General features: G+C 42.6%; 1 protein-coding gene and 2 long non-coding RNA genes across 5 annotated transcripts in view; 2 read left to right on the top strand and 1 right to left on the bottom strand.

Moving 5' to 3' along the window:
* Window positions 1-4,547, top strand: part of LOC117196649 (uncharacterized) — a 58,617-nt gene extending 54,070 nt beyond the window's left edge. Inside the window, exon 3 of the long non-coding RNA XR_004476937.2 lies at window positions 4,439-4,547. This is a non-coding gene — a long non-coding RNA (uncharacterized LOC117196649). The remainder of the gene's footprint in view (window positions 1-4,438) is intronic.
* ZNF365 (zinc finger protein 365) lies at window positions 57-26,376 on the bottom strand. Of its 3 annotated transcripts, none has more exons than XM_004279983.3 (5): window positions 25,651-26,366; window positions 23,209-23,964; window positions 10,004-10,184; window positions 3,726-3,763; window positions 57-2,986 (listed from the first exon to the last, which is right to left on the bottom strand). In XM_004279983.3, the coding sequence occupies exons 2-5, from the start codon at window positions 23,949-23,951 to the stop codon at window positions 2,722-2,724; spliced, it is 1,227 nt and encodes a 408-aa protein (XP_004280031.1). In that variant the 5' UTR covers window positions 23,952-23,964; window positions 25,651-26,366; the 3' UTR covers window positions 57-2,721. The 3 variants fall into 3 exon arrangements, 2 of the variants coding, with proteins under 2 accessions (XP_004280031.1, XP_033261957.1); XR_007471392.1 differs by having other exon boundaries at window positions 2,809-2,986; window positions 3,726-8,395; window positions 25,651-26,376; XM_033406066.2 differs by having other exon boundaries at window positions 2,809-8,395; window positions 25,651-26,376.
* LOC125961075 (uncharacterized) lies at window positions 17,958-21,360 on the top strand. Its single transcript, XR_007471402.1, has 2 exons — window positions 17,958-19,443; window positions 19,676-21,360. It is a non-coding gene; the product is annotated as an uncharacterized LOC125961075 (long non-coding RNA).
* Window positions 26,377-26,732: the final 356 nt, after the last annotated feature.

Below are 26,732 nucleotides of genomic sequence, written 5' to 3'. Positions count from 1 at the left end.
GACAAGCACACTTGGTTCCCTGGAAACACTTCAACTAGACAAAACATACCAACATGTTAGTCATAAATATAGCTTTATTATTATTTCATAATCTAAAAACTTTCTTTTTAAATCTGGGAACAGAATATTCCTACTTCCATACAACAGAATGACCCTGAAGAATACCGGAAAACAGTGTCTAAGTTATCTGAACTTTGCATTTAAGAATCTGTAACCTAGTTTGGGAAAAGAGAATGAAAGAAGGTTTGAAATAAAGATTTCTTCCTTACAAAGCAAATGATAAAATTAGATCCATTCTTCAGTTTAAACTTGAACATGTTTTCCCAGAAACTTTGGTGATTTCTTCAAAAAAGCAATTCTAAGGTTGACTGCCTATTAAGACACAGAAAATATTTAAAAATAAGACCCAAGTTGGACATGGCACAAGACTCAGGCCAAGGCATGTAAATGGGATATCCCTTAGCATGAGGTGGCTCCCATGTCTCAAAAGCAAATTTATGTCTCTAAGGAAGCACAGTATACATAATGCATCTCCTTATGTAAGAGTCAGAATTTAGTTAGAACTTAAAAATTTTTTTTAATATAATAAACCTTAAAATCATTTCTCTTGTGTAATGTACATAGAGTAGATATGACATTATGGTGCTTTCTTAAGGTCACTGGGTACCACTGTCAAAGAGAGCTGTCATGCCCTCTAGGCATATTAAATGAAAATTGAAAATGTAAGTTACATTAAATAAAATGGGGAAAAAAATCTGGCTTCTATCACCTTTAAAAGCAAACTGTTGTCATTGCACATACACATTATGGGACAAAGAGCATGCAATACAACAAACAAGTCAAGTTTTTAGTATGTAAAAGGCTAAAGTGCAATCATGGTATAAACATCAATAATAAATAACCTTGAAGGAGATTAATTCTCCAAATAAATAATTATTATAACGTTACAGTTTTTAGTGTTAGCCTAAACAGTGATATTCACAGCAATGTATTTTCCCACTTAATAGTTGCCTATACGCCACGTGAAAAGCCCACCCCCATGAGCCAAAAGTCAAGGTGAAGATTCAAAAATTAACATTTTCACTACGATAGGTTCAAAGCATTTGTATAAGTTACACTTTTCAATTTACTGGCATTTTAAGTAATTGCTTTGTTACCTATTTTTAATGCATTGCTAATCTGATGCTTATTGCAATAACAATCATAATTCTACTAATGTTAATTAGGTTACAGCTTTAATTTTTAAAATAAGAGAATTCAATTTACATGAAAATACATAGTTTAAAAACCACCCACCACAAACACACACCTTTTTCATGAGTATTTAAAAATAAATTATTAATATACTTGACATATATATTTTGTATGTGTTATGTGCTGTACATTTATACAAATAAATGTATATATTTGTGGACATAATTGTTCTTATTTCCAGAAGAATGTCAGCACTTGTAAACTCTGCAGGAGACCTGATGATATTGCTAATTAAAAAAAAAAAAAGTAACACGGAAATTCATTCTTGAAGAAAACTGTAAAGCAGGAGGTTCGTAACAGATGGTTCTTTATGGAAACCAAGGCCATTTTAGGGAGGCAGGGCGGGGAGGACAATCTCAGATTCTGGATCCCACATGCAATGTTTATTTCAGAAATTACTTTAGAAGGCCGTATACAGCAAATACATCAGATACTTGGTTGAAAGGTAAGAACATGTATTTTAGTCATAAAAGGGCACAGAAGCAGCAGGAGGTGGAAAAAGTTAGGCCAGCAAGGAGAAAGTCATGCCTACAGCTAACAGAGAGGATGCTGACACCCCCCGGGAAGCAGGTCTTAGGAAAGGGCTGAGTAACATCTGTGGTGTCTCCGGGATGGCTCACAATGCACTAAATGTGCAATCTACTGGCATCCAACCATTCAGACCCTGAACTGGTGATGGGTGCCGATCAGAAGTGTTTTACTATCCTCCCCAACCATAGCAGTAGAAGCAGCTATTAAGATAGAGGCTGGCAGCGTGGTCTTAGGGTGCAGAATACTCAGCCAAAGAAGAGAACAGAGGTGCATCAAAGTAAGAATAAACATGCATCCAGGGAAACAAAAACCTGAATGAAACAAACTAGAAAACAGTCTGTCGAAATGACAACTGAAGTCTGACAGAACGAGTCCTTGAAGCAGCCCAAACACTGAAATACTGATTAATCAGAATACTCAGGGAAACAGCCTTATTTTGGAAGCTCCCAAAGTAATTGAGGGTAAGGTTAAAAACAAACAAAAATATGTTTATTTCACTACTATTAACAGGACTTTACATTCCCATTCCTTGCCTCACAACTCAGAGCAGGGGGCACAGGTTGAGTTTTTTTCCAGTGCCTGACATCTTTTTTGGCCTTGGGCCTGAGAATTAACCACTGCACAGAACTCCAGATGTGGAAACGGCTGGAGACGGGCTAACCATCTTAGAAGTTGGAGCTTCATTTTACTAAAAGTTTGGAGTAAGACTGCTTGCATTTTAAAAAAATTCTTTCTGTAATTTGCCTCTTGCTTCCAAAAGGGACTTGTAAAACATTCTGGTTCACCGAGATTTCCGTTTGTTAAATTCTGGTTAATCCAGGTGCCTGTATGGACATGAAATGTGTTTTATGATGGCTTGTGTCTAAAAGAACATTACTGACCCCTAGAACAACATTCCCAAAGCCCAGTGGTGGTTGTCCAGAGCCATCCACCCTTTCAGATGATGTTCACAATCGCTGTTGGCTTTTTTTTGGCCATTTTGGGCCTTATGTTGCCTTTCCGGGTAAATCCTAGAGGCTCCCCTTTCTTTGCTGGTCTGCAGAGTTCTCTTGCGGACTCGGCCTGTTCGTGCATGGACTTATTAGCAGGCTGCATGCTGGCTCTGTCATCCTTGGCTTTTTTCAGGTAGCTCCTTCCCTTTGGATGGAAATGGGTCTTGAGATCAGGGTGGTTACACACAGAATGTGGGTGCCCTCGGCTTCTACAAATGGTTGGGGGCGGGGAGGGAGATGAGCAGAAAGAAAGATTTCTTTAAATCCTTAAAAGAATAAAAACTACTCATGGAACAATCACTCCTGCATGCTAAGGTGGCAATAATGCTGCCAGTAAAACAAATAATATATATTGATATTTTTCTTCCAAAAATTTCTATGGCCTTCATGAAGTGATCTCATGATACTAAATTCCCAGGGAGATATTACTAGTCTTATTTACCAGTGATAAAAACTGAGGTAGAGAAAACTTAAATGACTATCCAGGGTAATACATACAGTGGTCTATGGAGAAGATGGGACCAGAACCCTTATCTCTTGACTCTTTAAGTGACTTCTAGGGGATTCAAACAAATCTGTAGTACAGCTATCATAAAGTATATGATTCACAGTACAAATTTATATATATATATATATATAAATTAGTGTGCACACTACATTAATAGTGCTACAGAGATATTACGACTACACTATAGCACAATAAGAGAAAGTTATATTATACAATATTTTAAAAAGACTCCTGCATTACTATCATACTGCCGTATACTCACAGACTATTAGCAGAGTTAAAAGTCACATCCACATTTTAGAAAGTTAGGTACACAAGGAGGTAAATTTTCTCCTGAAACTCTCCAATCCACTTATATTATAGATATCATATAAAGTGCAACAGGAACACATATTATGCAAACAATATCAAATAGCCTAAGTATAAAAAGATATACATACAGGCATTTGGATTTCCTATTTGAGGAGATATCTGTAAGCTGAAGGAAAACAAATAAGACAAAACATTACTTCACTTAAAGGCTGGATTCGGTTTTTAAAATCCTCGTTGCTTATATTTTTAAGAAACTGTATTCCCATTAAAGAAGCCGGTAACTGGTATCGGGATCACTGCCCATGGCACCATCCATCACCGCGGAGAACAAGAACGTTTCATGCTCAGCTCTGCTTACTCAGGAAGCCTCTGTGGCTCCCTGTTCTGAGATTTCCAAGAAGCCAGTATCAGCAGATCTCAAAAATTTCAAAAAGTTAAACAGCCCCTCAAGAGAACAACACTTGAAGAAACATGTTTTTAAAAACTGGAATGATGTGCCATTATTTCTTGATTGATTCAGGCTGTATTTGCAGCTAATTTACTACAGCTATGTCTGGTCACAGTGTATCAACTACGGGGAAAATTGGCATCAAATGTTTATTGCCTAAAATACATCATTTCTAAAATGAGAGCATACGAAGACCAACTCCACAAATGTCCTGAGGCCATCTATCTTTGAGGTTATTTTCCACTCTCAATAAAATATCTGCATGCACTTTTGTGGCTGGGCTCAGAATATCATTTGCAGAATAAATGATAATTATCATTTTGTGTTCCACATGTCACCAGACACTTTATAGGCAAGTGTATTTATAGCATATTCCCAACCTCCCTCATGCAGCCTTTACTGAAAGAAGTGGTGTCACATCCGCAAGCAGACTGACGGAAGAAGAGGACGACAAAGAGAATGTGGAGAAAGGGCCATCCTGGCGCAGCGTGGCCAAGACATGCATCCCTGCTATACTCAAATCACCGGAGAAACCAAGCTCAGCATAACAGGATCTTCCTCCAGGTCTTCTGTGTGAAGCTTGAACTTTAGTCAGGAGCAAATCAGAAAGCAGCTTTCTTCAGCAGACTTCTGAGGGTCACGTGCCTAGGAAGGTAAGATGGGACTCCTGCCTTCTGCCTTGGGACACAACTGAAAGTCCGCATTATTGCTGACCCTGTCCACGCTGGCTGGGTTTGGCATGAGAGTAGTAAACGTGAACAGAAAAAGGCACATTCCCTGCGTGAGGGTCATGAGGTCTTGCAATATACAAAGAAGGGGGAACAGATGGCTCCGGCAAACACCAGACTGGTAGTTTCCGGGAACCCCAAAGGCATCAGCATTTCTACCCTCTTTCTCCCAGTCCGCCTGCCCCCGCTCCCCATCAGCTGGGCTCCTTGAATGGGTTTTAGTGTGTATATAAACTCTAAAAACTTACAGGGTTTTCCTTCCTTTTAAATACTTTCCCACTTAAAAAAAAATTATTATTATTCAGGCATGACAAAATATGTTCACCTTTATGTAGGTATGCAAGCATATAGTGTGATGATGTATTGCATATGGGTACATAATTCCCTTTGGAATTTTATGCAAAAGTTGTGTGTGTGTGTGTGCTTCTCTCACAGGGAAAAGGCCAACAGTGATCTGCTAGATTATGAGTCTTGGGGTGGAGGTGGGGCCGATATCACAGGCACCAAAGAATTTCATGTGCTCTCCTCCCTGTGAACACAAGAGGCCTCCACAGCCTCAGGCAGATGGAGATGCTCTTCCCACTTAGCCCAACTACCTACCTCCATTTTCTCCTGGTCCAGCTACTTTGTCTTCTTTTTATTTAGGGAGAGGAGGGTATGAAGATGGGGATCAAGAGAGTCCTTGGTCAAGGTTTCAGGTTGAAAAAATATAAATAACCTTGCACTGAGAGCCAATTTAAGTACTTAAAAGACAAATATGGTGTCTCAGGTTATGATAGGTTTTGGGAAACTGGACACCTAGCCCTCCTCCAACTTCCCCTCTGTATATACTCAATTTTTGAGGCCAAAACCTTGGACTCATTTTTGACTGCTCACTTTCCCTCGCCAGCTAAATCTAATCCTTCAGCAAGGCCAGCTGGTCTTGTCAATTTTCCTCCAAGAACATATCCGATACCCTTCACCTCTCTCAACTCGGTTCTACCCAAGCTGCCATCCCCCCTCATCTGCCACAAGAGAAGAGCTTTCTAACTTGTCGCTCATTTTTGCACCCCTCCAGTCAATTCCCCACAGAGCAGCAGAGTGATTTTGCTAAAACACAGATCACCTCCTACTTAAAACCTTCCAATGGCTTCCCCGTGTGCAGTGGAACATATGCAAACTCCTTATATGACCAAGAAGCCCCTGCCTGATCTGGATCCTTCCTACCTCTCTGACTTATCACCCACCACTCAAACATGCCAAGCTTGTTCCCTCCTGAGGCAGCTGCATTTCCTATTCCTTTGCCTAGAATATTCCACTTCCAAATTCTCACAGAGCTGCGTCCTTGTTATTCAGGTCACAGTGCAAATGTTGCCTCTTCAGCAAGGCTTTTTTTGAAAGCTTTTTGCTAAAGCTAAAGTGGCCATCTCAAACATATCATCTTACTTTTTTCTTTATAGTAGGATCTTCACTATACGAAATTATCTTCATTATCTGTTTGCTTATTGTGTGCCCCTCCTCCCTGAGACCAGGGACCTCATCGATCTCGTTCACAGCAGTTTCCTCAGCACCCAGTAAGCACTGCATCCCCAGTAAATATGTTAAATGAATTACTGCTAGTCCTAATTTAGCAAGCTGCAGGAAATAAATGCAATGCTTAAAATAAGATTATCCAAGCTATTTCATGACCTTCCATTTGAGCAGTTCTGTGAGTGATTTTGGCAGATGAGATATTAGGTCACTTTGTGTCTAATTCGACAGCATGTTTCTGAGCATACAGACAAATTACCTGAGTAAGCATATTACATTTTTAGAAATCAGCCAGGTGAAACAGAACATAAATGCTCAAGAGGATTAAGGGAAAGATACATATGCCGAAACATTATTTCAGAAAAGGCACTAAACATGAGGGGGAAGGAAATTCTTCTAGAGCACAAAAGAATCTTAAAGCTAGAAGACATCTTAGAAAGAAGCAATTTAACACGTCAATCTAGAAATGTCACTACTCTCTGGAGGTGGTAATGAGAAAAAGAGGGAAGAGGAGAGAGGGAGGGAACTGGGGGCTGGAAAAGAAGGGAGATGACAAGGCCGCACTGTTTCTGTACAGCAGCCTTGTTGGAGATGGCAAGAGCCAGCCAGGCTCCTGACAGCATTCCCCACTGTTCTGGAGGAGGGAGCGGAGGTGGGGGGGAGTCAGTCAGAAAGTTCTACTCCATCCTGGGGTGCACTGTGGCAAGGAGCTCTCCTGGGCGGGGCTGAGGCTCCAGAAGCCTAGGCTTCTCGGTGCCCTGCACCTTCATTCAGCTGGGCCAAACAGGTTACTAAAGGTACGATTCAAAGGTTTTCCTGCTAAAAGAATCCAAGTTCTTCCATGTATCCATAGCCACAGATACCAGAGAGGCCAGACTGAGTAGTTTAATTACATCAAAGACGTGGTGAATGTATTTTATTATGATGAAACAGACTAAGTAAAAAGGTAAAATGGTCTTAGGGTTTGTAGACTGTCTCATAACGTGGTACGCCATGGTCCAAAGTAGAGTTTAGAGGACTATACATGAAAACAGGGGAAACCACATCTGCCCATACTTTCAGAAATCAAACATCTCATTCTTGGTCTTCTCAGGGCAATGTGTTCTCCCTCCAAAAGTCAGCTGACCTCACTACAGCCTGATCATGCCCTACTCACAGACAGCTCTCACTTCTAAATTCCCTGCTACAATCTTAACTGCACTTTATTTGATCTGAATTAGTCAACTCTTCCTTATGTAGATCAAATCTGAAGAAGGCAGATGATATCAGGTTTTGGGACATAGAGAACAGAAACAAATATTAATTAAATGTCCTACCGTATTTGTATGTACATGTATATGTGTGTGTGTGTGTGTGTGTGTGTATGTATATACACATACTTATGTGTGCGTATATATATGTTATGTGTACACATACACACACATAATTTTATATCTATACATCTGACTAGAAGAGCTGAGATGCTGTTCAACTTTTGATTACATGATACAGCAGGATGAGAAGTAAGGACTGGCCATGTCTTTTAAAAGGTGTTCAGTTTCCAAGCTGGAAAAGTAAAGTCAGAAGAAGAAGTGAGCACAGAAATATAAATAAAGGCGAGAACTAATGGGCTTCCTTTCTTTCTCATTGCCTTCCATTATTTTCTCTGAGACCTTCTTAGCTCTGGGTTACTAATAATTTATACATTTCTTAGTTCTGGGTTACTAATAAGACTAAATACTGAAAATATCATGGCTACATTTTAATTTTAGAATTCCTAATCACCAAAGTCAGGTGATGATCACAGAATTTAAGAGGCCAAAAGCCCTTATACAGCATCTAGTCCAACTGCTTCATTTTGTAGAAGAATGATAGGCCCAGGAAGACAAACTGTCTCATCCAGTCAGAAGCAGGGTGGGAATGATCTAGAAGCCAGGCCCTCTCACCTCACATCTGGGCTCGGTGACCTCATGCCACAACCCTCCCCTGAGAGATGGCAAGGTGGAAGAAGGAGGCAGGAAAGGGCTCAGAGTGTCCCTCCAGCCGAGACTGCACTCTTGCATTTCCCAAGGAGGTGACAGGGGAATCGAGGAGGGGAATAAACGTTGCTTCTCAGGAGACCACAGACACCCACCTGGAAAATAATAAATACGTCACGTAGCTGAAACTGTTTTGATGACAGTTACTGAAACCTCACAAGCATGACACATTTACTTCCTTCCAGTCTACTTTGTTCCTGACTGGGAAGTTCTGGCGCTTGCCCAACTGTACGGCTCGAAGGCTGAGGGAACGTTACTACAGTAGGCACTGTGTAAGATTCTTCATTTCTTTCCTTCCTCCATGTCTCTGTTCTTTCCTGCTGTCTCTCTCCCTCCGGTCTTCCTTCTTTATCCACATGCCTTTCATTTCATTCCTTCTTCGATTATTTAATCATGTATTCTGTTAATCTTGGCTTCCAGACTGCTCAACCTAAACTTTTCAATCAACCAGTAGCAACCTTACTAACCTTTTGGTTAGCATAAATGTTCCCTATTTTTCTTTTCCTCATATATATAGTCCATTTGGGGGTTAGTAAAAGAATCATCTTTAAATCTTCTGGGAAGGTGGTAAGCATAAATAAAATTCAATGGATAATGAAAATTTATAAATAAACCACTTTAGGTTTTCAAAAATCCATTCTTTGGCTTTGTTGTTTATACCACCAAGGAAATTGTATAGAGGGCAAATATGGCCATCCACCTCTGACACCTACAGCATGGTTATTTGTAAACACCCCACCCTCTGAAGAGACCAGGTAATCTTGATCAAGCCACTTATGAGGGCCTTCCCTGGTGGCGCAATGGTTAAGAATCCACCTGCCAATGCAGGGGACATGGGTTCAATCCACGTCCAGGAAGATCCCACGTGCCGTGGAGCAACTAAGCCCGTGTGCGCCACAACTGCTGAGCCCACGTGCTACAACTAGTGAAGCCCGCGCACCTAGAGCCCATGCTCTGCAACAAGAGAAGCCACCGCAACGAGAAGCCCGTGCACCACAACAAAGAGTAGCCCCCACTCGCCACAACTAGAGAAAGCCCTCGCGCAGCACCGAAGACCCAATGCAGCCAAAAAAAAAAGCCACTTATGAGCGTCTGGACCTTCATCCATATTCAGGGTTCTCATTTGGGCTCTAGGCGTTTTTTAAGTCCCTGAAACCATATGTAAAATTGTATGCAAAAATGTATTATAGCATATCACCTGTGAATTTTTCTTAGCCTTTTTGAAAATCTACTTAAAGAATGTTTCACCAATAGAGACTACCAAATAGTGTTTTCCTTCCTATTAAAGAAAAAATGTGGTTAAATTTTGCTAACTAAGAAGCATGGAAGTTTTCAGAAGATTCCTTGAAGAGCTCCAAAACAGGATAATAACTTCCAATATACTTGACACCAAGGTAGGGACAGATGATTTCTTTGTATACTTCAAACTGTCATTCTACAATATAAAGATATTTCTACCAACTCAGCTTGGTGTGGAGCTGGAGAGTGAAGAAATGGAGACCGTGCATCCAGGATGTTGTTTACTTCCAAGTGTCTTGAACTCACCTGTATCACTTCCCTGACACAGGCATGGCCAGGGCAGTGCTTTCAAATGATGTCTAGAAAATTCCTGCAAATCATTCTCCAGTTCCCGTTTCTTCCGTCCTTGACCCCACCTGATATATCACAGCCCTCACACCTGGTGTGGGGCCTGCATGACTCACCATGTGCTCACTGGTGTCCTGGCAGAGGCCAGCGGCCTGCTGGCTGTGATAGTACTCCAACTGCTTTTCCGCCAGTTCTACCCGGTGCAGCAGGTTCTCAATAAAGTCCTGGAGCCGAGCTTTCCCTTGAACCTCCTTCTCAGCGGCTGCTTCCAGGAAATGGTTGAATGTAACCACTTCTCTGCAAGGCAAAAACATCAGAACACAAAATGGAGAAGCGAGACAGGAATTCATTCATTCAATACATATTGACTGAGTGCCTACTATGTGTCAGGTACTGCCCTAGGCAGTATGGCCACAGCATGATAAAAGAGATAAAATTACATTTTAAGTGATACATTTAGAGACTACATTTTAGTAGAAGACAGTCACTATAAAATATACAAATAAACATATATGTCATATGGTGATAAGTGCTAAGGAGAAACAGGGCAAGGGGACAGCAAATGATGGAGGAAGGGAAGGAGTAAGTGAAACTATAGAAAGCAAAGTCAGGACAACCTTTTGGATGGGGCAGCATTTGAACAGACACCAGGAAGCAAGGAACAGCCATGCAGATAGCTGGGAAGAGCAAGCCAGGTGCTTGGTGGGAATGTGCAGAATGGCCTGAGGTACAGCAAGGAGGCCTGCAAGGACAAAGCAGAGTGGGGAGGGGAGGACAGCCAGAGCAGGGAGCCAGGCGGGGCCTCACAGGTCAGTGTGCCAGATGTTATTATGAGATGGGAAACCACTGGCCACTTTTGAGAAAAGTTCTGACTTACATTTGAAAAGTCTGGCTATTGGGGAAGAAAAGACTACAGGGAAGGAAGTATGGAAGCAAGAGGCCACACTGAGCACCAAAGCATATAAAAGGAGTCACCATGTCCAATAGTATATATATATATATTTTTTGCATTATGCGGGCCTCTCACCGTTGTGGCCTCTCCCGTTGCGGAACACAGGCTCCGGATGCGCAGGCTCAGCAGCCATGGCTCACGGGCCCAGCCGCTCCGCGGCATGTGGGATCTTCCTGGACTGGGGCACGAACCTGCGTCCCCTGCATCGGCAGGCGGACTCTCAACCACTGCGCCACCAGGGAAGCCCCAATAGTATATTTCTGAGCTAAGAATGAAACAGTGCAAGAACTGCCATCTTGAGGTAGATCCAAGGTCTGTTGGGGAAGCAACTTTAGCTGACATAGGAGAAGCAATGTTCAGGTTGCCCTTCCCTAAAAAGTTGAGCAAAATACCTTTACCTACATAATTCACTGTGATTCAGAGATCCAGAAAAATTTTAATAACTATATTACTATTTTATATCTTTTATTTCTAATGCAAGTATGAAAATAATACTTTACTGAATTATAACTAAATAAGTTCTTTATAAAAAATTCAAACACATTAAAATATAATGAAGAAAATATCACCTGAAACCCCATTATCCTAAGACCACCACTGTTTACATTTTGGTAACCATCCTCACAAACATCTCTACAAATACACACACACACACACACACACATACACAAACACACACACACACACACATCAGTACTACCAATAGGTATACAGTATCACAATTCTCTCATTTGCTTTGCCTCACTTAATAAGACATCATGAAGATCTTTTTGGCCATCCCCTTTGTCTGTTTTGTCACACTCACTGGAGCTACTGATTTCCATAATTTCACTACCTGTTGGATATAGTATTTCCTTTATGTGTCTTTGAACTCGCAACCTTCAGAGAGCGGTCCCTCATGTTTCTGGCCATGTTCTACTCACGCAGAACCAAGATTCTAAGGACTCTGATCATTGTTCCCCTAAACTTCATTCATTTTAGATTAAAAAATCTAAATGTTTTCTTAAATCTAACCTCATGCAGTTGTTCTAGAGAGTTCATTAAATTCACTGCCTTCTCTGAATCTTCTCAACCTCCACTTGATTTTTATTTTCTGCTAAGCTCCATAATTTCTTGAGAGTAGAACTTCAGGAATGTTCAGCTCAGGAAGTCATAGTTTCAAAGAAGGTCTTTGCAAAACAGTTGGTGGTGGCTTCCAGATCCTTTATTCTGTACAACTGGTCAGGGAGCCACTTTTACAATTAGTCATGACTTTTCTCTCATAAATATATTACATCACACTTGGCCATACTGAAACTTTTCTGACACTTCCTACAGAGTCAAACGTCTCTGTAAAATGTTATATTATATATTTATAAAATTATATGTTTATAAAAACAGAAAAGAGACTGGTTCTAACAATGATTCACTCCAAAAATTGCTCATCATACCAGTCCCCTTTTTTCTAGTTTCCTATCCAGATCAAACATAAACCCAGAGCCCATAATAATTCCATTATTTTTCAGGAGCTAAGAAGTAGTCACATATAGGAAATAAGAGTCCTTTTGGAAAGTTCTCTTTCATCATTAAGTTTCAAGTTTATTTCCAGATGTTTCCGTGTGAGCCCTGCATAGAAGATGTGCACTTTCCAAGCTGTTCAAGCCACGGACACAAGCCAGTTTTCAAGCTCTGCCGTCATTTGGCTCTGACCTGCCTCCTAGGTAAGTCACAAACCCCAACCAGCAGCAAAACAGTGGAGGGTCCATCCAGGTGCCACATCCAGCCCTGTCATGGTTCTTAGTTACAACTGAGAATGCTTGGATGGGATATCTTCACACAGCTCAAAAGCACCACCGAAAACAAAGCCCAGGAAATGGCTGCTCCTTCCTCTTTCCAATATCAAGGCTTCAATTCATTTGGAGTCAAGTGATGTTTAGTGGTGATGTTTGGTGATGTTTAGGATAACTGACTTATAAACCAGTCTCCAAATTGGTACTTACAGGGGAAACAACCAAAAACCCACAACCCTCTCGCCCACCAAAACCAAAAACATAGCAAAAAGAGCCAGTATATTTTTTCAATTCATTTTGGTTTATAATATTTACTATATTTATCTCATTACAGAAATATTTCATGTTTATTATGGGAAATACAAAAAGTGACCTATGGAAGATCTAACTGAGCAGGGACTGAATCAGCTTTTTGTTCTTTGCTGTAAGCCCATCACTCAGTACAATACATGACACATAATATTCAAAAATATTTGTTGTAGTCAATGTTTAAAAAGGACAGGGAAGAAACAAAAAATGACCCATAATCTACCACCCAGAGGTAACTACTGTGAACATTCTGGTGTATTTTTTCCAGTCTTTTTTTTTCTCTGTGCATATTTACTATTCTTGAGCTCTCAGGCTGTTACAGTTTAGAATATAAGACAGCAATATTTGACAGCTTAATCCCACAGAATTAACATCTCAAAAGCAAGAAGACAAATCTGAATGCAATACAGCTTATGATTGTGGCTACATTTTTAAATCATGTGATGTTTTATTACCGGTTCCATATAAAAATTTTTAAAACGTTAATGCCACTAGTTGATTGTGGAGTGTTATGTTGTAAAAATGAAGCATCTTTTTCTAACCTCCCTCATTCAATTATCTTGTCCCCTAAAGCTAAGAAGTTAATACCCTTTTTTCCAAACAACCTGGCACCAATGCTAACCTAATTTCAGCTTATGGATGTTTCACATCAACTAAGAAAAAAAAAAAAAAAAAAGACATTTAAAACAGTGATGATTTAATTTTAAAAGAGAAGTTACACGAGACAAGGGCTGGAGAAGTTCATACTGAGATTGTGTTTGGGTATCTGTATTAGGTAAAAACAGGAACAGAAACTAGTGATTAATTGTGGAATAGCACATGTACACAACTTCAAATCCCCCCCTCACATCCTGTTCAGTCTGGATTAACAATATCCAGAAACACGTTTTATTTTCCCAAGGAATCTTGTGAATTTCCTGAATGAAAAAGACAGAGATTTAACTACTTTATATTTGTACTTTCTTTAATCATTATACTCCAAACAGTAAAATATCCATTCAAAGTGCAAGACAGACCAATGGATTTCAATGGAGGGGAGAAGGGAGTGTTCGTTCACTGATGTGGTTTCAGATTCCACATTGCAGTTAACCTTTGAGAAGCTACCAACTGTCAAGCTCTGGCATAATATCAAAGCAGAATATCCACTATTCTCTCAAAAGGCTGTTAACATACCTCTCCATTTTCCTACTACATATCTGTGTGAGACTGGATTTCCTTCATCTACTTCAACCAAAACAACAAATTTGCAACACATTAAAGGCAGAACTAAGTTTCAGCTGCCTCCTATTAAATAAGCCAGGCATTAAAAGTATTCGCAAAACTTTGAAAACAATACCACTCTTTTCACTAAACTGTTTTTGGGAAAATTGTTCTTTTTCACAAAAATATGTTAACAAGTAATGGATTGAGTATCATTATTTTTATATGCATTAGTGTTTTTACTTTCTAAATTTTAATTTTTAATACAGTAAATATTGATAGATAAAACCCACACAGAGAAAATCTTCTTGGGGTCCTCAGATTTTTTTAAGAGCGTAAGGGGAAGCGAGGCCAAAAAGTTTGAGAACTGCTGCCATGCCGTGTACAGGGTGATCCTAAACTTCAGAGCTCTGGTAAGGGTGGACGACGTGGGCTAGAACTCTAGTACGATGCAGCCACAATCCATACATTTATTTACTCCATTATTCAGGAACTCAACAAACATCTACTGAATGCTACAAGGTACTGGGCTTAGTGCGAGGGCATTCATGAACCGGTGGCTGTCCTCATGAAGCTTACTGTCTAACCAGGGGTCAGCCAACTTTTTCTGTAAAGGGCCAGAGAGTAAATAGTTTAGGCTCTGCAGTCCATACGGTCTCTGTTGCAACTACTCAAGTCTGCCTAGCACAAAAGAGCCACAGAGGCTGTGTAACGATAAAACTTAACTTATGGACACTGAAATTTGAATTTCATATAATTTTCATATATCATGAATTATTATTTCTCTTTTGAATTTTTTTCAAGCATTTAGAAATATAAAAACTATTCTTAGCGCGGGGCTCCACAAAAACAGGTGGCAGGCTGGATCCGGCTGTCTTGCACAGACCCCTCACATAGTGGGGGAAGCAGACATTAAAAGAAACAAATACTGAAATAAATACAAAATTACAAAGCTGGGCTGAATGTGACTAAGAAAAAGAATAACACATGCTATCAGACAGCAGAGTAAAAGACCTGTGTGGTTTTATTTTAAGTTCTCAACCCTAACTCAGAATACAGTGTAAAGCTGGAAGGCCAGATGAGAAGATAAGGGCAAACGTGAAATTCAGTCCAGGTATGGGTGCAGACCAGCTCTGGGGAAATTAACTGATTCTAGGCTGCTTCCAGCCCTATCTTTGACTTCTTATCTATTTTTTTTAAAAAGGTTAAAAATGACTGAAATTCAGGTTTTAAGCTTCGATGGAAAATATGCTTATTTAAAGCAGTATCTGATACTAAAGAAAAAGATACCAGAATACCACTATAGTATAAGAAACTGGCCTGAAGTTCGTTATCATGCTGAATGATTTGCAGACCTAGAAATCTTTCAGTATCCTGAGATTCACAGGCATTCAGAAACAAACACAGTAGAAGGAAGCACTGAGTGAAAAAGCCCCTTCAGTACAATCAAAGTTTTATTGAGAAAAAAATATTTGTTCACTCATGCACTCATTTATTTACAGGATGGTTATAAAGGTCTAAAACATAGATAATATTTTATTTTTTACAGATTGAACCCCTTCAATTCCTTCTTCTGAAGTGGGTTAAAGATGGGTTAATTTCAAAAAAAATCGAAGATATACTATCATGTGAACAACACACTCTAGAAGCAGGTGTAGAGATAGAGGGAAATGCACGTTAACGCACCGTGGTGTTCATTGCGATTTTACATTGGCATTGAACTATGCATTGCTTTTGTTTATTTGTTTGTTTTAAATATTTACTTATTTATTTTGGCTGCGAAGGGTTTTATTTGCGGCATGCTGGATCTTCGTTGCAGCATGTGGGATCTTTAGTTGCGTCATGTGGACTTCTTAGTTGTGGCATGCAGACTCCCAGTTGCGGCATGTAGGATCTAGTTCCCCGACCAGGGATGGAACCCAGGCCCCCTGCATTGGCAGCATGGAGTCCTACCCACTGGACCACTACACCAGGGAAGTCCCAAACTATGCATTGTTAATGAGGGACGACACACTGATCATATCACTCACTGTAATCTACTATCCACAAACCATTTATCATGTCTATCTCCCTACGTTTCCACCTTTCATGGACATCCTTTAGCCTTACAATCCCCTTGGGTCTCATCACTGCACATCACCTCCTTTCTGCTCCAGCATCAGTGAACTCCACTCAGCCTACAAGCCAGATGCTTTCTTCTGCAGATGCTGTTCCCTCCCCCAGGGTCCCTTCCCAAGCCCCCACTCTAATGATCCCTCTAACCTGAGGGCTCCACTCGCCTAAATGTGGGCTGGGTGACCTGCTGTATTCTCCCGCAGACCATGCAGCCTATCACAGCACACACTGCAGGGACTCGTCGTGCCACTGACGCCGTCAATCACAAAATCAGCGAGTTCAGGGCCCTGGCCTGCTCCTACACTGTGATTCCCACAGCACCTAATGTTGAGCCCAGCACACAACAGAGACTCCACAAATTTCTGCTGAATGCATGAGATGTCTAACTACATCTCTAGACAAAAATCTTTAGCTGACTAAAAGATACTTAGGTTTCCTTGTCTCTTTTTCCAGACAAGTATTGGGGCATAAAACCAGTAAGTAACCTACAACACAGGTACCTGCTTCAGAAATGAAGGTGGGATCTAAAATTGATGCCTCTCTCCTGTTCTTTTTTTTTTTTTAAACATCCAGCGCTTTTTTTTTTTTTTTAGATGTTGGGAGTAGGAGTCTTAGTAATTTATTTATTTATTTTTGCTGTGTTGGGTCTTCGTTTCAGTGCGAGGGCTTTCTCTAGTTGTGGCAAGCAGGGGCCACTCTTCATCGCGGCACACGGGCCTCTCACTATCGCAGCCTCTCTTGTTGCAGAGCACAAGCTCCAGGCACGCACGCTCAGTAGTTGTGGCTCACGGGTCTAGTTGCTCCGCGGCATATGGGATCTTCCCAGACCAGGGCTCGAACCCATGTCCCCTGCATTGGCAGGCAGATTCTCAACCACTGCGCCACCAGGGAAGCCCTCTCTCTCCTGTTCTTAAACAACACCTTTAACAGCTTCTTATCCCAAGGGCAAAGTTCTACCAAGTTATTTAAATTTCATTTTGCATTACTGATTTATGAACCTCTTCAGAGGTATATGAAACAGTAAAAATACCCCTGGCTAAAAATAGCCTAGCTACTGATCACAGAACACCTCAGACCGACTGTAATGTCAGCCACGAGGCAAATCATAAAGCTGGAGCCAATCACCTCCAAGCACTGGAAGCCAGGCTGCACACTCAGAGCTCGGGGTCAGCTCCTGTATCCCTGGCGGGGCCCACAGGGTGGAACCCACACCTGCCCCACATCGGGAGCCATGTCACATTTCTACTCTTGTCAGCCCTTTGCCTCATCTCTCCTTTTTAACTTCCTGGAACACACCAAAGAGTGTAATATATGGTTCTAATTAAGAACTTAAATAACTCTAAGGAGAAAGTCAAATTATTCTTATAAATAGATCAAAACCACATTCTAAGCCCCTCAGTCCAGACAGAAAGGGTAGTTTGGGGAGGGAGGGACAGACATGAGAGAGACAAATAGAAATTTTTTTTGGGGGGGTCTCCAAATTTTACCAGATGCCATCTCTAAGAGGGAATATTTGACATCCAGTTTTTCCTACATTGGTTCGTAAGTCTGCATGGAACACAGCCTGGATAGAGAGGCCCCTTTTACATAAATGCAGTAAAATGTGGAGCAAACAGACACCTCCCTGTCCCACTGAACTCTACATCTGACATGATTTTTCTCGGCCTGCTTCCTAGCTATGGATCAGTCTGGAGACCACGCTGTCCACGCACTGCTTTAGCTGATCAAAACTGGGAAAGACGTAATTAAGTGGCAAGAGGGTTTAGTTGTGCAAAGCAAGTTACCAAGTCAAACTTGTCCTTCAAAGGACAGCATTCTACAGCCAGCTTTGGATAGAAACCTAAATGGACATTCCTGGTTCAAGCCACCCCTCGATGTCTCTTTTAACATACCCCTAATGATGTTTAATGTCTAATTTATCTGCTTGTCTACTCCTGTCATGAAAGCAGGAACTGGACTCATTTGGTTATCACTGTATGACCAGAACCTAGAATAGTACCTGGCACTCAGCAAGCACTCAGTAAAGATTTGTCTTCCGGCTGACACCAGGCTGGGAACAAGTCAAATGATGAAGGAAGAAGGGAGAGATTCTATCTGTCATAGCTCGCAAGGGAGCAGGATGGAAATTAGAGATGGAATTACAAAGAGGTCCCTCACTGCCATCAAAGGCTGGTAGTGGCACGTACTCTACCCTGACGGGGAACAGACATCCAGAGGATCAAGTTAAAAGCCGTTGTTGGAAGTTACAAGTCCCGGGTTGGTGTTCCAGAAGCTTAATATCAACTATACTGATGACGCCACCATTTCCCCATTTCCCAACACCTTTGATGCCACCTGACATTTTCTTTAATCTCATCAGAAAAATAAATGATGTCACCATGGCAGCCCTCTCAACACAGCAGAGAAGCAAGCCATTCCAAAATGGGCCAGATTTGGTATTACCTAAGTCTTGATACTCTGGGCAGATGGCGTATTTTCAAAAGTCTGGCTGAAGCACAGTGAATTAATGGAAAAAGCACTCAGCAGAGAGATCGGGAACTTGGGTTCCTGTTTCAGCTTTGCTACTAAATTTTTGTCCTTGTCATTCTACTGTTCTGGGCTTTATTTTCCAAATCTGTAAAATGAAGGTGGGTACCTTCCAGAACTAAAATTACACAGTCCCCTCAGGGTTCGTTTACAACAGTCACCTCTCTGATGTCCTTCAATGTCACTGTCCTCCAGCTACCAATGCAAATCCCACCTTTCCTCCTCACTCCTTCAGTTTGGCCTCACCACATGGGGAAAATGCGTTCTCTAATGTTCATCAACTTGAAACTGTGGCTTGTATGTAAGCACTTTTTCAAACTACCCTGAGTTTGAACATGGGTATGTTTTATTCTTCCTATGTAGCGTGTAAGTTCCTTAGGGAAAAAGACCAAGAATTTCATGTCCCCCAAACACACCTAGCACAGTGCTGGGCACATCACAGGTGCTCAGTCAGGGCCTTCCAACCTTACCAACAGATGAGTGTGCAAGTAAATGTAGGATTACTGCTATTACACTGATGTTCTCCAAAGCCCAGGTCACCAACTCAGCCAGGAATCAGCTACAATCTGTCCTTTCTTGTTAAGGGACACCTTACTGCAAGGTTGGCTGGGACTGATTTACCTGATCATGGGCAGTGCTACCCTGCAAGCTCTGAATACTCCTGAACAAGTAAATACAAGTACCTGTTTCCATAGGACTTTTTTTTTTTTTTTTTTTTTTTTTTTTTTGCGGTACGCGGGCCTCTCACTGTTGTGGCCTCTCCAGTTGTGGAGCACAGGCTCCGGACGTGCAGGCTCAGCGGCCATGGCTCACGGGCCCAGCCGCTCCGCAGCATGTGGGATCTTCCCAGACCGGGGCACGAACCCATGTCCCCTGCATCAGCAGGCGGACTCTCAACCACTGCGCCACCAGGGAAGCCCTCCATAGGACTTTTAAAGTTGCACAAACTTTGTGAAGACAATGAGCAGTTTCTTTCTTGGATTGGCACTCCAAAAACATACAGACACCTCTCTGTGGAGGTACAATGAGACTCAGGACAAAAGTACAAAACACTGCCAGTTCAAACAGCCTCCTCTGTTACAGAGCATATATATGACTTCTGTAATCCGAGTTGATTCAGCCTATAGATGGCCTCAAGGCAGAATCAGCCCTCAAGTCTTTTTTTTTTTTTTCAGTATGAAAGAAAGAATTTTAAAGTTATGGGGAAAATCCATAAGCAAGAGAGCCTCATGTGAATGTCAAATACTAGGTGTTTGCTTTTTTTAAACCAAAGCTACTATCTGTGTCTTAAAGGGTCCCCAGAGTTTAAGTCAATTTCAAATGGGACTGTAACAACCTACTTCTTCTCACAAATGGGCCTTGAGAGCTCGTTTGGAGGGGTTTAACAGGAGAGCACAACTCCTGGTATGTTCGTTGGCCAAGCAGGTCTTCCGTATATGAAAGGCCATCTCTTTGGTGGAAGGCTTAGCACTGTGAGGGAGTGTGGAAGGAAGGAGCGTGGCCCGGCCAGGCAGATGTAGTCAAATCACCCTGGTTTCAGTAGTGTGACAGATGGGCAGCTGGCTTGCTCTGCTCCGCATTTTGGGGTGGGGGATTTAGACACTGTAGCCACTGAGGCTGTTGGCCACAGTTGCTTTCTCAGACCAAGAGCTCCACTGTCCTTCCTGGAAAGAAGACTCTTTCAGTTCTATTTTATGTACAGAAAGAGTGATTATTTGAGGCTTGAATACAGAAATTAATGGCACAGGCCAAATGAAGGCTTAACAAAATGAAGACTTCGTTTATTTTATGTTTAAAAGTTTAAGGCAGTTTCACTGAATTTTCATTTAAGGTGTTTTTTTAAATGTCATTGCTTTTTTTCCCCTGGTAGTTCAAAAATGTCATACTAAAAATCAACTCATAATGTACCCTCAGGTATACACCTAAAAACATGAATGAAGATATATGTACAAGGACGTTAACTGAGACATTATTTTTAACATCAGGAAAAATGGAACAAAACCATGTATTCATCAGTAACAAACTGATTAGAATAGTATGTGTCATGATTCCACTTGGGAAAACACAGTAACTCTGTATGTGCATAAAAAGTACGTATGATTGTATGGACACAGGAAAGGTCTCGAAGGACAGTCACTGAACTAAACAGTGGCTGTCTCCAGAGGATGGGGTGCGGGATGTTTGGTGAGGAGGGAGGACTTTTAACACATACAATTTTACCCCATTAAATTTTTTTTTTACAAGTATATTTAATTTTTTAACTGGTCCTCAGGTAACAGCACTGGATTAACCATATATAACATATTATCACTATGGATTCATGCATGGCCCACTTTTACTAAAGTTAGTTAACCAGTTATTTTTAATAATAAAGCACACTTTGGGCTTCCCTCGTGGTGCAGTGGTTGAGAGTCCGCCTGCCAATGCAGGGGGCACGGGTTCATGCCCCGGTCCGGGAAGATCCCACACGTCGTGGAGCGGCTGGGCCCGTGAGCCGTGGCCGCTGGGCCTGCGCATCCGGAGCTTGTGCTCCGCAACGGGAGAGGCCACAACAGTGAGAGGCCCGCGTACCGCAAAAAAAAAAAAATAATAATAATAATAAAGCAGCCTTGAACACACCACCCAAAATAAAAGGTAGATCCTTGACAATAACCTACATCTAACCATATGCTCCTCCCTACCGTCACATTGTTCTCCCATACTCCAGGCAGCCACCACCCCAAATCCCATGTCCATTATTACCTGTGTACTTAATAAATAAAACATGACAAACAAGTAAATGCACACAATTAATTTGGTTGCCTTTTAAATTCAGTGCTCGTCAATCACACAGAAATATCACTAATTTAATTATAGGCTTTTCTCTGCACATAGAGCAACCCCACGTGCCATTTTTTCAGTGGTGCAGTGTTAGTCACCCTGGGTGCTACAGCAGGTCAAGGCACTAGCTTCCCACCAGGGAACATCAAGAACCAAGAGAGAAACATTTTTCGATGGAGATCATCTCCCTAGGAGCAGAGTATCAATAAATCAATGGCTGATTCAAATCCGTCCTCGCTACATGATTTTAAAATCATCTAGTTGAGCAGAGCAGGCTTTCCCTCTAGGTAGGCAGTAAGCATTTAGTAATAGCAAGTGATGATCTCTTTAATATATAGAGCTTCTCAGCCTCTTACCAAGTAGAGAAGCTTTAATTTACTACATTTTAAGAGAGAACACAAAATAGAAGAGTGCCACAGGGCAAAGAAAGCATGAAATTAAGACAATCTGTATAATAGAACTCATTTGAAAACCTGCCTTTTAGGCTGTTTCAGTCAATCAATTTTTACATCCTTTGGTTCTGTGAATTCTGAGCCTCCATTTAAAATTAAATCCAGGGCTTCCCTGGTGGCGCAGTGGTTGAGAGTCCGCCTGCCGATGCAGGGGACACGGGTTCGTGCGCTGGTCCGGGAAGATCCCACATGCCGCGGAGCGGCTGGGCCCGTGAGCCATGGCCGCTGAACCTGCGCGTCCGGAGCCTGTGCTCCGCAACGGGAGGGGCCACAACAGTGAGAGGCCCGCGTACCGCCAAAAAAAAAAAAAAAAAAGAAAAAGAAAAAAATAAAATTAAATCCAACATTAAGCATTTGGGAAATAACACTGCATAGTTACATATACTTTTCTAGTTTGGGTTGAATCCATACTCATTGATAAGGAAATGCTTTTCCAAGTGTGATAATTTTTAAAGTAATAGCTTCTCTGATCACCTATAACTTGTAAAAACCCGTGTGAACTCTTTGCAAGCAGGCATGACTTAGTCTAGTATTTTACAAAAAGAAAATTCTCAAACTTAGAAGAGTATGGAAATCTCAGAAGCTTCCTCTGGGTATCCTGATGTCTGCTTCTTCAAAATAAAAATTATAATTAACAGATTCTCTGCTATTGACATGTAATTAATATGGACAGGTAATCCAAAATGGCAAAGAAGCCAAAATTATTTATATTTAGAGTATACTTGAACAAGACAGCCTCTCATGTTCTTGATTTTATTGCCTGGAGACGGTCAGTGAGACGGAAAGGGTCCCCTAGTACTCCCTTTCTGCCTTCCCTCTCAGCTCCCTCCCACCCCCCCTCCCCACCCCACCCACGACCACGGCCAGGAAAGGGTCCCATGAACAGACTGCACTACTTCCTCTCTCTAAAAAAATTATTTGTAGTGGTTTACAGTTTCCAAAGTGAGAAGGAATTCGATATTTCGACTTTCATGTTGCTGAGCTGGAGACCACAGTGGAGAGGGTAAATAGTATTAAAAGCCTTATGCCTCCTACATTCAACTATATCAATGGGAGATGTAGCCAAGGTACCTGCAAGTGATTAAAACCAAACCTTGCTTAACATTCGAGTGTAACTTGTGAGGGGGTGGGAAGGGCCTAAAGCAACGGGGTTAGCATCCTGTTTCAACGCCACTTACTCTTCTTTCCTGAGAAGCTCCTCTTCGGATTCCATCAGGCGTTGCCTCAGCGCTGCGATCATCTCCACGGCCACATCCACCTGTCTATTCAGGGCCCGCTCTCGTCTCTGCACTTCCTGCTTTTTCTGAGTCAGCTGCACAAAAGCTGCCCGAACTTCCAACAGTTCAGCCGTCTTCTGGGCCAGCTCTTTGGTGAGTTTATCGATTCTCTTCTCAATGGTCCTGTCCACAGCCTCGACCATCCGATTGAATTTTTCTCTGACATGTGCCTCGAAAGCTGCTTTGGTGTCTGAGGTGGGAAGGCCAGGACTGGACCTCGGGCCATCCAGCGAGTCTGCGCGTAGGTCTACCGTAGTATAGGTCTGCACATAGGACACAGGCCTCTCTGCCACCACCTCGAATGGCTTCCTGTCCTTGCCGTGTTCATGCGAAATGCTACACAAGTTAACATAGCTCGGTTTCTGCTTCACTATGTTGCCACAGCTCTGCAATTTTCCCTGTTTCAGGGGTTCTGAGGAACTGACTAAGTCTGTGTCTTTGAGGGACGGAAAGAGGCTGCATTTTGTCAAGAGGGTTCTTTCCTGGTAGCTGTGACTGAATTCCAGATGGGCCCTCAATGAGGACAGGCTTCTAAATCTGGTATGGTCCCCACACCTCGGGCAGCGGAATGGCAGGCACACAGCGACATTCTCAAAGGACTCCTGCCAGGGGTATCTGCTTTCCTCAAAAGCCTTCTGTTGCATTACTCTCAAAGTCCTGGGCAGGGGAGAATAAAACAGGTAATTGGCACGTCTGTTTAAAAAATGCTACTGAAATGATTGTTGCTGATCATCTCCATGAGGACAGAGGCTTTTAAATTCCAAATGACTTTTGCATTTAATATCTTATTACTAAAATTAAAAACCTACAATCCATGGGCCAAATCCAGCCACATTCCACTCATTTGCATATTGTCTACTGCTGCTTTTGCACTAAACGATAGAGGTGAGTAGTTGAGACAGAGGCTCTACAGCAGGCTAAGTCAAAACTACTTACTACTTGGCCTTTATAGACAAAGTTTGCCAAACCCTGCTTAGGATAAAAAACGTGGGTAACATTCCCTTTCCACAGATGAGAAGACTGGAGCAAGGAGGTAAAGTAATTAATCCAAGGTCAAATGGACAGTGTCAGATTCCGACATGGAATTCAAGTTTCCTGCCCTCCTGAATTTAGTACAGTAACTGCAAAAAAGTGTCCTATTTTACTGATGACACTGATAAGCATGAATACAAAAAAAAATGAGAAAAACTCACATGAATTGCCAAAACAGGTCCTAAGACAGCAAGCTCAGCAGTCTTTCCTCAAGTATAGGAAAGGTTATCACTCAAACTAGGTGCAGTGGCATTAAGCACACAATCAGCTGAAAAATTTTCAACCTGAGATTTTTGCCCTTAATTTTGTTTTTAAATTATTGCCATGATGATTTAAATCAAAGTGTTATCATAATAATGATGCCCCCCCAATACTCCAGATTTACTGAAATCCGGAAACCCAATATGTCAAATACTATTGGACGTTAAGTGGGGCCACAGACAAGATTTTATTAAAAGAGTGTCCTGGTTGGATTTGTCCTGTCTGTTTTAACACGAAAACCTCTAGGATGGCAAAAGTTTGAACCAGGTGGGTATCAGCATAACTCTTTTAATAATGGGAAGTTCTTATTTCCTTGCAGACATTTATTATCTTAGCCCTAGCAACAGATGACTGCTAGCAACCCGATTCCACAAGCAGCGCCTATCTATTCCCTCCAGGAAGGGTTTCTTCTTAAATGTAACAAGCGCTGGGCCCCAAACAGAGGTCTAGACTGAGAAGTGTTGTTCCTAGGCCCCTCAGCCTCTTCAGAAGTAGAGGCGCCAACGGTCCCCACACAGCTAGGCAAAGCTTCCAGGTTAATAAGCCTCTGGCCCCCAAAGAGGGGACCCTCTTCCTGTGCTACACCAGGCTGTTGGACCACGGGTTTTCTGGAGATAGGATGCCAACCCTGGCCGGAAACTCAGGCCAGAGGTGAAGAAGGGGAACTCGGGATTCTAGGGAGCAAGGGGAAGGGGTGGAATCCCTGCATGGGGAAATGGGTAATCACGCACTCCGGGAGTACGCAAGGTTTCAATGGCCCAGAGGAAGCTCCAGTTCACAGGGTGGGCGGACAAGCCCTAATTTCCTCTGCCTACGCAGGGCAAGCTGGAAATGACTGTGCCTCGGGGGTCCCGGCTCTCCCCGCCCCTGCCCCGCAGCGTGCCAGCCCGTCGGTGCCAGAGTGGATACATGCGCACACGAGTTCCCGCAGGCGGGGGCCGAGAAGCCCAACTCCCCGCCGTGGTACGGGGACGGGACCTACTGCCTAGCCCGGACGGCCCCCTCTGCCGCGCCCCCTGGGCCGGGCCGCGGGCGCAGATGCCCACTTACCCGACTTGTTGCTGCCCCTGCAGCTGCTGCTGCCGCTGCCGCCGCGACGCTTCTACTGCTGCGGGTGCGAAGCGGTTTTCAGCAGAGCCGTAAATCAGGCTGAGCTGGTCCGCTCCCACCCCCCGCGCACCCCCGCTCCGGGACGAGCGGCGTCCAGGGCGGAGCGTGGCGCGGGCCAGCGGGGGCGGCGTGCGCGGTCGCCGGGGTCCCGCGCGCCTGAGAGAGCTTATGCCCTGGGGGTCCCGGACTGCCGTGGTCTCGCAGGGGACACCCCTGCTCTGCTCAGCTGCCGAGAGCACCGTCCGCCCTCCCCCAGCCGTGGAGCGGGATCCGGCTCAGGATTCCACTGACATCACCGGGAGCGGTGCTGGGATCGCTCCCCTGGAGAGGAAGGAGGAAAGCGTGCCAGCCTCGGAAGCGCTGCGCTTTCCGCAGGCCCTGGCAGGGTTTTTTCGCACTTTACAGTTATTGGGGAGCGGAAGAGTGTGCATCAGGATGAAGCACGGCTGGGCATCTTCTTTGAAAATCTGCCAGCAGGAAGATCCGGGTGTATATGTTAGGACCTCTTCATCCTAACATCCCCAAATAACTAACCTAGAGAGTCTACCCTAACCTTCCTGGCGAATGTCCTCCTGCTAAGTTAACTGGCAGAACTAAATCTAGAAAAGTACAGGGTTGTGAATAAAGAAACGAGACCCGCACCATTCGCACCCCCATCTCTGAGGGGCACCCTCCCCCCCAGCAAAAGTGAAGATTTATCACCCTAAAGGGAGGTTTCTTTCCTTCTAAAGGACACTGATGACTCAGCTTTTTTTTTTTTTAAACCTCTTGGAATATTCCTAGTCTAACTGTTGAAATATGAAACCAGAATAAAAGTTACCATTGGGTTTTCTTGTCAAAAGGAGAGGTTTTGTTCATCTGCGGACACTTGGTCTAATGAATCTTCTTGACTCCATAGGGTGTCTCTCTTCTCAGAGCTTACTCATTTCAACCTTGATTTTATTTTAACTGTAAATATCTCAGTAATTGTCTTATTTTGTTTGTTTGTTTTTTGGTTTGTTTTGTTTTGCAAATGAATCATC

The sequence above is a fragment of the Orcinus orca genome, chromosome 14 (assembly GCF_937001465.1).
Source record: "Orcinus orca chromosome 14, mOrcOrc1.1, whole genome shotgun sequence".
Taxonomy (NCBI): domain Eukaryota; kingdom Metazoa; phylum Chordata; class Mammalia; order Artiodactyla; family Delphinidae; genus Orcinus; species Orcinus orca.
The sequence above is the reverse complement of the archived record's forward strand: the minus strand, read 5'-3'. Positions and strand labels throughout refer to the sequence as shown.